This window comes from Diospyros lotus, chromosome 13 (assembly GCF_014633365.1).
Source record: "Diospyros lotus cultivar Yz01 chromosome 13, ASM1463336v1, whole genome shotgun sequence".
Lineage (NCBI taxonomy): Eukaryota > Viridiplantae > Streptophyta > Magnoliopsida > Ericales > Ebenaceae > Diospyros > Diospyros lotus.
This window is the reverse complement of record NC_068350.1, coordinates 18,827,927-18,840,530: the sequence shown is the minus strand read 5'-3', so window position 1 is coordinate 18,840,530 and position 12,604 is coordinate 18,827,927. Positions and strand designations below refer to the sequence as shown.

Genomic DNA, 12,604 nt, shown 5'->3' with positions numbered 1-12,604 from the left:
GCCGCAATATCAATCATTATGGGACGAATTTACTTGTCAGTCAAGACATGCATTACCTGATCACAGTGACTTTATGACCTAAATCGCTTGAACTGTTCTTTTTTCATCAAAGCAATAATACAAGCATCTAATCATCAACCGGCTTATACACCGCTGGAAAATCTGCAGTCTTTATTTGCAGCAGAGAGGAGGAATCATGGTGCCCCAAGAAAAAGGAATAAGCTTCCCGGCATGTAAGCTGCTTATAATCCAGCTAGCAGACTGCATTAAGAAAACAATTATAATAGAGAGTGCACACCATTGAAAAAAGAAGGGGAAAGATAAGATTATTTGGCCCTTTTTATGCATTGGAAGGCAGGCTTCAGACTATAGCTTTTGCTCAATAATCTAGAGCTTAATATTATCTCTACACAGTCGAGCCATTTTTAGCAGGAGAGTGGTTATCAAAAGTACCAACCATCACGGGTATCCTCCCCTCTGAAGCACAATGCTTTAGGTGGCGCAAAGCCCAGCTCTCATCCTCAGCGACAATAACCCCTATAGAAATCTTCTCAGCCTTGTGATTCTGAACCAGCCACTGAAGGGTTTTGAACACCTGCCCACCTCCATGCTGCCAGGGAACAAAGAACCAGGACTTCATAAGATTATAATCACAAAAGTACAAACTATCAATTAAAGCATAAGCCTGGGCACTCAAAATAAAGATTTCGGTTAATGTGAGCAATGATATGATACAGTTTGCTAAGTGTCAACTTTTAAGTTGAAGTCAAATAGGATCCTTCTTTTGCTCATACACAATATATTACAAAATATATCAATCAGACAGCCAACAACATTAGCAGAACCACAACTACAACTGGGCGAATAAAACTGACAAAATTTGCATTTGATCTAACATATGCATGATGAATCACTTGTGGTTAACTGTCCATCAGTTTAAAGCTGTGTCGTGACCCTGAGGGCTATTATGTAATAAAACACAAGGGAGCATTAGATGTTATACCTAGCGGTTGACACTTATATTGATTGTACCTTCTGGTTATGCCTAACTAACCAAGGGAATCGCCTATAAAAGGCATTGTAATAGAGGACGAGAACTATGAATGAGAATTTGGTTCTTTCCCTCTCTTTTCTCTCTAATTCTCCCTCATCTTTCAAATTTCCCCTCCATTTCTCTTTTGTTCATAATTTCCAGAATTAGCCACACACCTCATATTGGAGGCGTGACATTCTAGTATCAAAGCTGATGGTCCCCAACGATATGATTCCACGACGGTGGTTGGAAGTGAGATCGGATCGGAAGATGGCGAAAGGAATGAGACTTAAGTAGGTGGAGTTGAGGATGGAAGCAATTGAGTTCGCGATGACTCAGATGCATGAAGCAATCACACAGAGTCGGGAACTGCGATTAGGGATGGGATGCGGGAGGACTTGTCCACCTCTCCAGAGAACATGCAGTGAGAATTGGAAAGGAATCGAGAAGCTATGGATCAGTTTAGGCAGCGAATCAATAGCATGTTCAACATGCTGTCGTCCCTACCCTACCACAATTCCGGCTGCCACAGGAATTTCCCCCTAGATTAGCGGCCAATTCAGATCTGGCTGCCCAAGGCATACTTCCTCATCCGCAAGGAGTAGAGGTGGACGAGTTACATGACACAGGGTCGAGTGTCCAGGTAAGGGAGACTAATCTGCATACTGGTACCACCACACCATTGTCAAGGTTGGAGATACCTCTATTTGACGGATCCAAACCGAGGTGGTGGATCCATAAGTGTGAGCATTTTTTCTATTTTTATAATGTGGTAGGACCTAAGAGGATCACCTTGGCCACAACCTATCTCAATGATATGACTAATTCCTGCTTTCAAGGATGGATCCGATCAAGGAGAATGGAGACTCGTTGGATTGATTTTGCTGAAGAGCTATGTAGGAGGTTTGGAAAGAAAAATATGGTTGATGTCATTGAAGAGTTCAATAAACTTAGACAGGAGGGGAATGTAACGAAATACCTAGAGAAATTCAAGGAGTTAAGGGCCTTAATGTGGAATGTTCAACCATCCCTCATTGAGCAATATTATGTAGCTTCATCAGTGGACTCAAGGACGAGTTGGGGTCCTTAGTGAAGATGATGATGCCCTCCATCGTTAGACAAGTAGCTGAAAAGGCAAGGTTGCAGGAGCTTACCTTGGAGGCTGTCTACAGGAAGAATCGAGTTCAATCTCGGACCCTTCCATTGCTTAGCCCACCTGCAGAGGTAAACTCCAAGGCTTCGAGGTCAGGAGTGACTGCAGGCCAACAGAAGGGGAATCAACAACCCTTGGCAATCAGGAACCCCACCTTGGAGCAAAGGAGGCAATTGGGGTTATGTTTTAGATGTGGGGAGCGTTATGGCACTGACCATCAATGTCGCAGGCAGTTGTTGAATATGGACGGGATGGATGAGAAGGAAGAAGAAGTGAATAGTGGGGCCATTGTGGAAGATGTTCTAGAGGAGGCACAAGACCACAAGGGGGGAGAGATTTCCTTTCACGCGCTCAAGGGGGAACCCACTAGAAAGATCATCAAGGTGAGAGGACAAGCTGGGAAGAGGAGGATTGTGGTGTTAATAGACAGTGGCAGCACCCACAACTTCTTGAATGAAGCCACTACCATGGAGTTAGGATGCAAGCTTACTGCCACCACTCCCTTGTCTGTCATGGTGGCTAACGACAGCAAGATGTATAGCCACTACAAATGTGCAAGCTTACTGCCACCACTCCGTGCAGGGTATCATTAGATCAAGATGAACCCTGCAGACATTCCAAAGACCGCCTTCATAACACACCAGGGCCTATATGAATTTAAGGTGATGCCATTTGGACTCACCAATACCCCAACCACTTTTCAGGCCTTGATGAACCACTTGTTTGCCCCTCATCTAAGAAAATTCATATTTGTCTTCTTTGATGAAATCTTGGTTTACAACCCTGACCTAAAACAACTATCCCACCTTAAAACCACCTTTGAAATCCTTAAAAGCCAACCAACTCTATGTGAAGCTGTCCAAATGTACCTTTATAAGGGAAGAGGTGGAGTATTTAGGGCATATAATTTCGTGCAAGGGAGTCAGCACAGATCGAAGAAAAATTATAGCCATGCTAGAATGGACAAGGCCTATCGCAATCAAAGAGTTGAGGGGATTCCTAGGGCTGACGGGGTACTACCTAAGATTCATAAAGCACTATGGGATAATCAATAAGCCACCAACCGAGCTACTTAAGAAGGGTAATTTTAATTGGAATCCCCAAGCAGAGGTTGCATTCCTCACACTTAAAAGGGTAATAATAGAAGCACCGGTCCTGGCCCTAGTGAATTTCTCTAAGCCCTTTGTGATCGAGACAGATGCATGTGACAGTAGAGTGGGGAAAATATTAGTATAGGAGGGAAGGCCCATAACCTACATCAATCAAGCATTGGCTGCAAGGCACCTGGGCATGAGCGTATATGAGGAGTTGTTGGCTATGATTGTGGCTATAGATAAGTGGAGACACTACTTGGAGGGTACCCAATTCGTCATAAAAATAGACCATCAGAGCTTAAGGCATTTGTTGCAGCAAAGACTCCACACCCAGCTACAAAGGAAAGGGGTGTCCAAGCTGTTGGGCCTTGATTATAAAATTCAGTACAGGAAGGGTAAAGAAAACGTAGTGGCAAATGCCCTATCACGAAGAGAAGAAGAAGGGGTTTGTCAGGAAATCACAACAGTGGTACCTGATTGGGTGAGGGACCTAACTAGCAACTATGACAAGGCAGAGTGGACTAAAGCCCCGCAAGCCCAATTGATAGTCAGAGCCACTAATGCTCGGGGGTACTCGCTCTCCAACGGCTTGATCAGATTCAAAGGGAGATTGGTGGTGGGGGATGATAAGGAGCTGAGAACCAAGATACTTCAGGTGCTTCACAGCTCCCCTCTGGGGAGGGCGCGGCAACCTACAACAGGGCATGACAATTGTTTTGTTGGTCAGGACTTAAAAAAGATGTGATGGAGTTTGTGACAGCTTACATGACTTGCCAAAGATGCAAGCATAAGCAAGTGGTGTATCCGAGATTGCTATAGCCACTGGCCATCCCTGAACAAGCCTAGGAGGAAATCTCAATGGACTTTATAGAATGCTTCCCAAAATTTGAAGGCAAGGATGTCATTATGGTAATGGTTGACAGGCTGACAAAGGTTGCTCACTTCATCAGCCTCACACACCCCTACTCTACCCTAGAGGTTGCTCAGATATTTCTAGATGTGGTAGCCAAGATACATGGAATTCCCAAGTCCATTGTATCATACCGAGATAAGGTATTCATAAGTTACTTTTGGCAAGAATTGTTCAAGAGCCTAGGGGTGGGGCTACACATGTCAATCGCGTATCACCCCCAAATCGACAGACAGATCGAAAGGGTCAACCAGCGCTTGGAGTCTTATTTGAGGTGTATGTGCTTTGCAAAACCCAAGAGCTAGGGTAGATGGCTCTCCATACCACAATGGTGGTATAACACGAGCTACCACAACTCCATCAGGAAGGCCCCCTTTGAGGCATTGTTTGGGTATAAAACTCCTACACTTCTGGCAGTGATGGACCATTTAGAGGCACAAACAATGGAAAAGGAGTAACTTAGAAGCAGGCAAGAGATACTCAATTTGCTAAAGAGGGAGCTTACTACAACAAGAAGCAGAATGAAGCAAATTGCAGACCATAAGAGTGATCGGAGCTTCAATGTAGGTGACCAAGTGTTTCTAAAAGTGAAGAGATTCCTGCAACACTTTTTCTCTACAACACCATGATCCAAACTGAGTCCAAAATACTTTGGACCCTTTTAAGTGGGAAGGGTGACCTACAGGCTCCAATTGCCAGGAGAAGTGGAGATCCACTCGGTGTTTCACGTATCCCTCCTAAAGAAATTGGTGGAACCTACTACTATTGTGAGCACTGACTTGTCGCCAATGGATGAAGATGTGGAACCCCAAGCTATCCGGGACATAAGGGTAATTCATTAAGAGAACGTATCCCTCATTTAGGTGTTGGTGTAGTGGTCACACTTACACCAAGACAATACCACATGGGAATAATTTCTGCAGTTGCTGAAGAATTTTCCTTGAGCTGCTCAATTACTTACCTTCCTTGGGGACAAGGAAGAATTTTAGGTGGGGGGGATGTCACAACCCTGAGGGAAATTATGTAATAAAACACGGGGGTGCATTAGATGTTGTACTTAGCGGTTGACGCTTATATTGATTGTACCTTTTGGTTAGGCCTAACTAATCAAGGGACTCGCCTATAAAAGGCATTGTATATAGGATGGGAACTATGAATGAGAATTTAGTTTTTTCCCTCCAATTCTTTCCCTTTCTTTTCTCTCTCTAATTCTCCCTCATCTTTCAAATTTCCACTCTATTTCTCTTCTGTTCATAATTTCCGAAATTAGTCACGCCTTAGATTGGAGGTGTGACAAGCTGCTTCCAGCTAAACATTCATGCTAGGTTGGTTTTACTGCCATAACATGTGATTTACAAATCATAGAACTATAACAATCTCAAAAACATCCATAACTAGTACAAATACTTGGCATAATCTTGACCTTCACTTTTTTATCCATCATACAGTAAACATGCATTTCAAAACAAGCGAAATCATCTGGGGAAAGTGAGTTATGGCCTCTCAAAGAATCAAAACATAAACTGTCTCCAAATTTCTCTTGCAATTTAAAGCATAAATGAAATACAGAATCATTCCATGCTTCATCTATTAACTTAAATGAAGGAAGAATTTTGTATGTTGATTGTGATTAGAGGAAGTTGACAATTCCCATTGGCCAACTTTTCCATGAGAGAGAGAGAGTGTTTTGTGCCCATTCATTTGGATCACAACATAAATTATCCTAGGATTCATACAAAATCTAGAAACTTGAGCAAAAGTGAGTTGAAGTAACTTTTATCTCCATGGATATATCATACAGAAGAATCATTAGTATATAAATCTAAACAAAATAAATAACCTAAGTAGAAATAACTTATGTAGGATCGAAGACTAACAAATCAACTTGTATCTCACTTTGTATTGAGTTTGGAATAGATATATATATATATACACACACACACGAGATTAGCCATAGTTGCTCCTAAAATACAAGGATAAAGTACAAGAATACAATTTCAAACATGTTACAGATAGATAGGGTAGACTTTAAACTTTAGTGGTAGTTTTATCCTATTTTTATGGAACCACTTTTACACCCATCAGCAGCCACAATGATAGGAGGAAGGGAAGCAGAAGAATCAAAATGAGAGAATAAAGATTTATTATCAGAAATATGTTCCTAAGTAGCAAAATCAAGAATCCAAGGACTAAGCTGAGCATAACTAAGACATATATGAGGAGTACTAGTGCGTGACTGAGTAGAAGGAAGAGACCCCTGGGCAATAGAAGCTACGGGGGATGAGACCGGCTGAGCTATCTAAAACTGACAATACTCAACCAACTCCTTAGCAGAGATAGTATATGTAAAAGCTAGTCACTCAATACAAGAGGTATCCAATACCATGGACTGTGCGTCTGCACCCTCAGGAATTGCATCATTGGCCTTTGGAAGGCGACCATTGAGTGCATAACATGTATCCTTATAATGATTAGGGCGACAATAGTAATTACAATAAGGGCGCTTACCATTGTGACCACGCCCAACACCTCTACCACGACCACCTCCATGTCCAATCTCAGAGGAAGATCCAGGAGTCTGAGAAGCAAGTATATATTGCTCTAAAACTGAAACCTCAAAAAATGTTTATGTACTATGAAGGATCTGGGCAAACACCTCTTCCATGGTAGGTATAGTGGGACTACTCAAGATTTGAGTGCGAACACCCACCATATCAGGCCCAAGGCCTGTGAGGGTAAGCACCATAAACAACTTGTCTCTTTGCTTCTTTTGCTTAGTGAGATCGGCTATAACAGGGAGCATAGCATTAAAATCTATCACAACAAACTGAATACGACCCAAGTAAATAGGGCACATATGAGTCCCTCTTCTAAATACAGAACAAATTACTAATGATAGTGTATAAACGCACAATATCATTAGTATATATGTTGACTCAGTTAACTCAAGATGCTGAATTAGTCAAACAGTTAGGATTAGCTGCTGATCTTCAGGAAGTTAGCTAGCATAATGTTAGGAAGTTAGTTTGGCTGATATCAAGCCTATTTTCTAGCTTTTTAGTTAACAGCTTCCTGTATAAATAAGTTATATCTATGTTCAAATAAAAATATCAGCTTCCATCCAAACATTCTTACGTAAAATTACACCCACAAAATTGGTATCAGAGCAACCAGAAGGTTTTTTGGTTCAAGGGCAAGAAGACAAGGTGTATCGACTAAGAAAAGCTTTGTATGGTTTAAAACAGGCTCCAAGATCATGGTACAGCAAAATGGATGCACATCTGATGAACTTAGGCTTTGAAAAAAGTCTAAGTGAATTCACTTTGTATGTTAAGAAGACTCATCAGGATATTTTAGTTGTGTCTCTCTATGTTGATGATTTACTTGTCACAGGGAGTAGTAAGCAACTGATTGACAGGTTTAAAGAAAAAATGAAGAGAGCTTTCAAGATGACAGATCTTGGAAGAATGTCCTTTTTCCTTGGGATGCAAGTACAGCAGAACCAGAATGCAATCTTTGTGACTCAAATCAAAGTATGCAAAGGAAATTCTCAAAAAATTCAAAATGGAGGACTGCAAGCCAACCAGTACCCCAATGAATCAAAAAGAGAAGTTCAACAAAGAAGATGGAGCAGGAAAAGTTGATGAAGGGCTGTAAAGAAGCTTAATTGGCTGCCTAATGTATCTCACTGCTACAAGGCCGGATATTGTGTATGCTGTAAGTCTTCTATCAAGATACATGCATTGTGCAAGTGAGATTCATTTTCAAGCAGCAAAAAGGATACTCAGATATGTCAAAGGCACAGTTGATTTTGGAATAAGATTTCAACATGTGGATAAATTCAGTCTTCAAGGCTATTCAGATAGCGACTGGGCCGGATGTGCTGATAATATGAAGAGTACTTCAGGCTATTGCTTTAGCTTTGGATCTGGGATTTTTTCATGGTGTTCAAGGAAACAAGAAATCATAGCTCAATCCACAGTTGAGGCAGAGTATGTAGCTGCTGTTTTAGCAGCAAATCAGGCCCTTTGGCTTAGAAAACTCATGACTGATTTGCAGATGGAGCAGAAGAAAAGTACAACTATCTTTGTGGACAATCAAGTTGCAATCTCTATCGTCAGCAACCTGGTGTTTCATGGAAGAACAAAACACTTCAAGATAAAGCTTTACTTTCTAAGGGAGGTACAGAAACAAAGAGAGGTGTAGCTGGTTTATTGCAAAACTGAGGATCAAAGTGCTGATGTTCTAACAAAAGCACTTCCTACAGGAAGATTTGAGTTTCTTCGAAAGAAACTTGGTGTATGCAGCATTAGAGTTAAGGAGGAGACTGTTGACTCAGTTAACTCAAGATGCTGAATTAGTCAAACAGTTAGGATTAGTTGCTGATCTTCAGGAAGTTAGCTAGCATAATGTTAGGAAGTTAGTTTGGCTGATATCAAGCCTATTTTCTAGCTTTTTAGTTAACAGCTTCCTGTATAAATGAGTTATATCTATGTTCAAATAAAAATATCAGCTTCCATCCAAACATTCTTACGAAAAATTACACCCACAATATAGCTGCTAAGCATGAGACCAAATATCGAAACAGTTCTCATAAACACAAAATAAGGGGATTAAATCAACATCTATTGACTGCCACAGCAATGTAACCAACTGTGCATCTATGTGATCCCATACAGTCCTATTTGCTTCAGCGATGTCATAAAGCTTTGTAGTCAAATGGTTACTAACACTATGCCCGCGAAACCACATTCGAATAGATGCTGACCACTCAATTTTTCAATAGTAATGGGTGTAATACCAAAAAAAGATGGTATAGGTACAGGAATGATCACAGTCGAAGAGGAACTCACCACTCTAGGATTTGAAAAGGCCATAGCGCAAAACCCAAGCCCAACCAGCAATAGCACAACCCCAATCTGAATCAAAATCTTGGTTTACAAACCAAAGCGTTGTGAACCAGATCTAAACCCATAAAGCCTAGAGTTGGTTCAGGTGGCTAACAGTGAAGGAGGTGGTTGACAATGACGGCAGATGGAAACAGGGTTGTCGTCGAGTTCACGTCGGGTTCACCAAATTTGAGAGTCGAGTTCACGCCGGCTGATGAGAGAGATGCGCACCAAATCTGAGAGTCACGACTATAGATGCACAAGATGTTGCTTGGAATTGAGTCAGCCAGAGAGATACGTGAACCAACGTTGGATAGCGACGGCTAAAAGAGTGACCGACTGTGGTGGCGTCGGCAACAACTGGAACTAGGGTTAGGGTTTGTCTAGTGACTCTGATATCATATTGTGTTTTTAGATAGTATTTTATTCACAATGAGGAATATATATATATATGTATATATATATATATATACCAATCTACAAGGTACAACCATGGGTCAACATATCATTCTAATATATATGTACAACACTATCCACCATATATATTATATATATGAACAACACCAATTCTAACAAACATAAGCTGAGATTCACACAACTTAGTAAATTTTTTTCTCCTGAAGATAAAGCTGTTACAATTAACAGCCAAACCCCAAATAGAATCAAATAGAAGAATTCAGTTTCATAAGCATGAGAAAGCAACTAAAGAACAAAATTAGCAAGTCAGTTGGAGACATGTTAACTAAACAAAAATACAGTAATAACCAACAGAAAGAAACATTTTCTTGAACTGTCAAAATTCCAAAATTGTATAAAAGAATTTCAATACCAAAGACAAGTTGTCTACCTTGACAACTTTTGCTAGTCTGGTACAGAAACTAGGCTTCCCATAAAACATGATACCTACTCGGTCGAAGATAAAGTTTTGGTTATTGAGACAAAGTGCCCTTCTTATTCTTGTGTCTCTTTCACCAACATGATTTGGTATGATCATATATCTGTCAAGTAAATCATTTTAGAAATATGAGAAGTCAAAGCAAGATCTGAGGTACCTTAAAAAAATATTAGAGTAATCAAGAGTATGCAGTAGAGACAGGAAGGCTTTTCAAATAACATTCGATAGTACAAATCTAACATGGATGTTAAAATTACCACTAGTTCTAAAAGCTCAAGTTATTAAGAAATGTCCAACAATGTACATCAAGGTTTCTAACACTTCAGAATGAGCAGCCACGTGGTTGTGCCTAAATAGACAAAACGAAGGTGCACCAACAGCACACATAGAAAAAGAGTGAGCAACAAACTAGTAATAAGTATCAAAAACAAATAACAGGACTTGAACCAAAGACCCTTTGGAAGTAGATTTTTTGTTTCATGTTAAATTACTGCTTGTCCCAGAAGCTTTATTTTTTTAGGAAAAGGGATGGGTGATGTATATCAAATGTTTCAACAATGAGACTGATATCATATATGCAAATATGAGAAACAATAAGAACAGAAGTAGGATTAAAGAATTCCAGCAGCAAGCACAAGAATGAAAAACAGACACAAAACATACTTGTTGGGTGGTAAAGCAGAACCAGCTGCCACTGAATCTGTAACCCAATTTACTTTGAGTATGTAGGCATTTACAGCACAGCCATACAAGAACTTGATTGTTTCTAGCTGAGAAAAGATGAAAGAGATACAAAATAAGACATCTGCAACCCAAATAAAAGTCAAGAAAAACATAAGAAATCTACTCCCAAAGAGAGGAGATCATAACATATAGATGTAAAGGCAAATAACTGGAAAGAATCATTATCAAAATCCCTAAAACGAAAAGAAGCATTTACTCTTGAACTCATTAAAGTTTCATCTTGGGTCAAAGTCCAACATCTTCTATCAATCAGTAAAATGTTGAGTACATCTTCAAATTGCTCAGAAGTCAGAATTCACTCAGTTTTCATGTTGACAGGGGAGGTCAGCATCTGGGCTAGTATTTAGGCAGAAAAATACCAAGTGGTGGCAAAGTTTCAGGAGTTACCAACAACACTGAAGAGTAGTAACAGCCGGTCTGGTGTTAGTTGGGTGTCACACTTCATTGATTAATAAGGGAAGAGTTGAAACTTGTAAGATGAGGCCTTAAGAACAGAGAAAGGGTCAAGGCTAAAGATGAATAGAGTAGAAGCTTGTCTATTCGTATTCAGTATGCCACAAAGAAGCATGCCAACTTATTCTTTCCTTCTCTAATCATACACTTCTTCATCAATCCTCATTGCATATTTCACATTATATTAAACAAGTCTCATATGTGCAGGTGAAATTCCTCCCCCCCCCAAACTTTTTCTTCTTAATCTCCTCTATTCTCTTTGATTTTAACAATCTTTTTATGGTATCACATCAAATTGGTTTCAGAGATAAGAAAAGCCGAAGCATGAGGTAATAGAAGAAACTGTTATAATAGTTAAGGAAGCTGGCAAGGATGCTCAGAAAGAAGCCTGTCAAGAAGTTGAAGAATTGCGTGATGTTTTCATGGGGACTTCCCAAACCTTCCCCTTTACCCATTCATTCCTACTTTGCCTCACCATAGAAGGGAACTTATTTAACATTTTGAGTTAGATAAGCAATCAACAAATTATGAGCTAGTTCAAAGTGACATAATGTTGAGGACATTATTACACATAAATACCATTTTATTCCTCTCAACAAACTCAAGTGCCATACGGTTACCTTTCTGCATGCAAGTGAATATAAAAATTGACATTATTTTAGGTGAGCCAAATTCCTTAACAAGGGATGGACAAAGTCAATGTTTTTTTTTTTCTTTTTTTTGCAAATCCTCCAGATGTAGCCTACACTTATACAGGAGCCAACAGGATTTAACTACAACAACTGTGAGTTCTTCCCCCAATTTAATAGAGTTGATGTTGATGACGATCCTCGTCTACCTGTGACATAAGTTGACAAGAAATTCAAGGAAGAATTTTTTTCAAACAAAAGAATGATGGGAAACCAAAAGTATCAATTTTAATCAATATTAAGTTATTAAGATTTATCATATTTTGTTTGGGTTTTAGTTTGTTAGACTTTATCCTTTAATTAGTTTTATCTTTTATTTATTTTGTTGAGATAATCATAGTTAGGATAATTATGCTTTAATTAGGAATGGATTTCAGACTATAAATAGGCATATGATGTATTTTGAAATCAAAGGTTTTGATATTGAGTACAGAAATATGTTGATTTTCTCTCTTTTTGCTTATTCTTCTTCTTCTACTCTTTCTCTTTGATTTTCTGTAATCTTTTGCCATTTGCATCATAGGCATTTGGCACAAAGAATTCAAGCCTCTTATAAAACAAAGATAATGTTAAATTTAATTTTCCAAAGATCTTTTACACTATTTTAGCAATGAGATTCACATAGCATTTCCAGGCCATACTCTAAGGTCATTTATTTTGTTTGCCCTTCTTTATCTTGAACTTTTAAAAATGTATAGAAAAATAAGTTATAAAGATGAGAGAAAGTTTTACAAAATCTTATTT

At 39.4% G+C, this 12,604-nt stretch overlaps 1 protein-coding gene across 3 annotated transcripts in view; it reads right to left on the bottom strand.

Moving 5' to 3' along the window:
• The window catches only part of LOC127789211 (uncharacterized), a 52,819-nt gene that overhangs the window by 552 nt on the left and 39,663 nt on the right, over positions 1–12,604 (bottom strand). For all 3 annotated transcript variants that reach the window (XM_052318032.1, XM_052318034.1, XM_052318033.1), the window contains 4 exons: positions 10,638–10,744; positions 9,927–10,077; positions 458–610; positions 57–261 (listed from right to left, as the gene is read on the bottom strand). In XM_052318032.1, coding sequence (XP_052173992.1) covers positions 172–261; positions 458–610; positions 9,927–10,077; positions 10,638–10,744 — 501 coding nt within the window. In that variant the 3' untranslated portion in view covers positions 57–171. The remainder of the gene's footprint in view (positions 1–56; positions 262–457; positions 611–9,926; positions 10,078–10,637; positions 10,745–12,604) is intronic.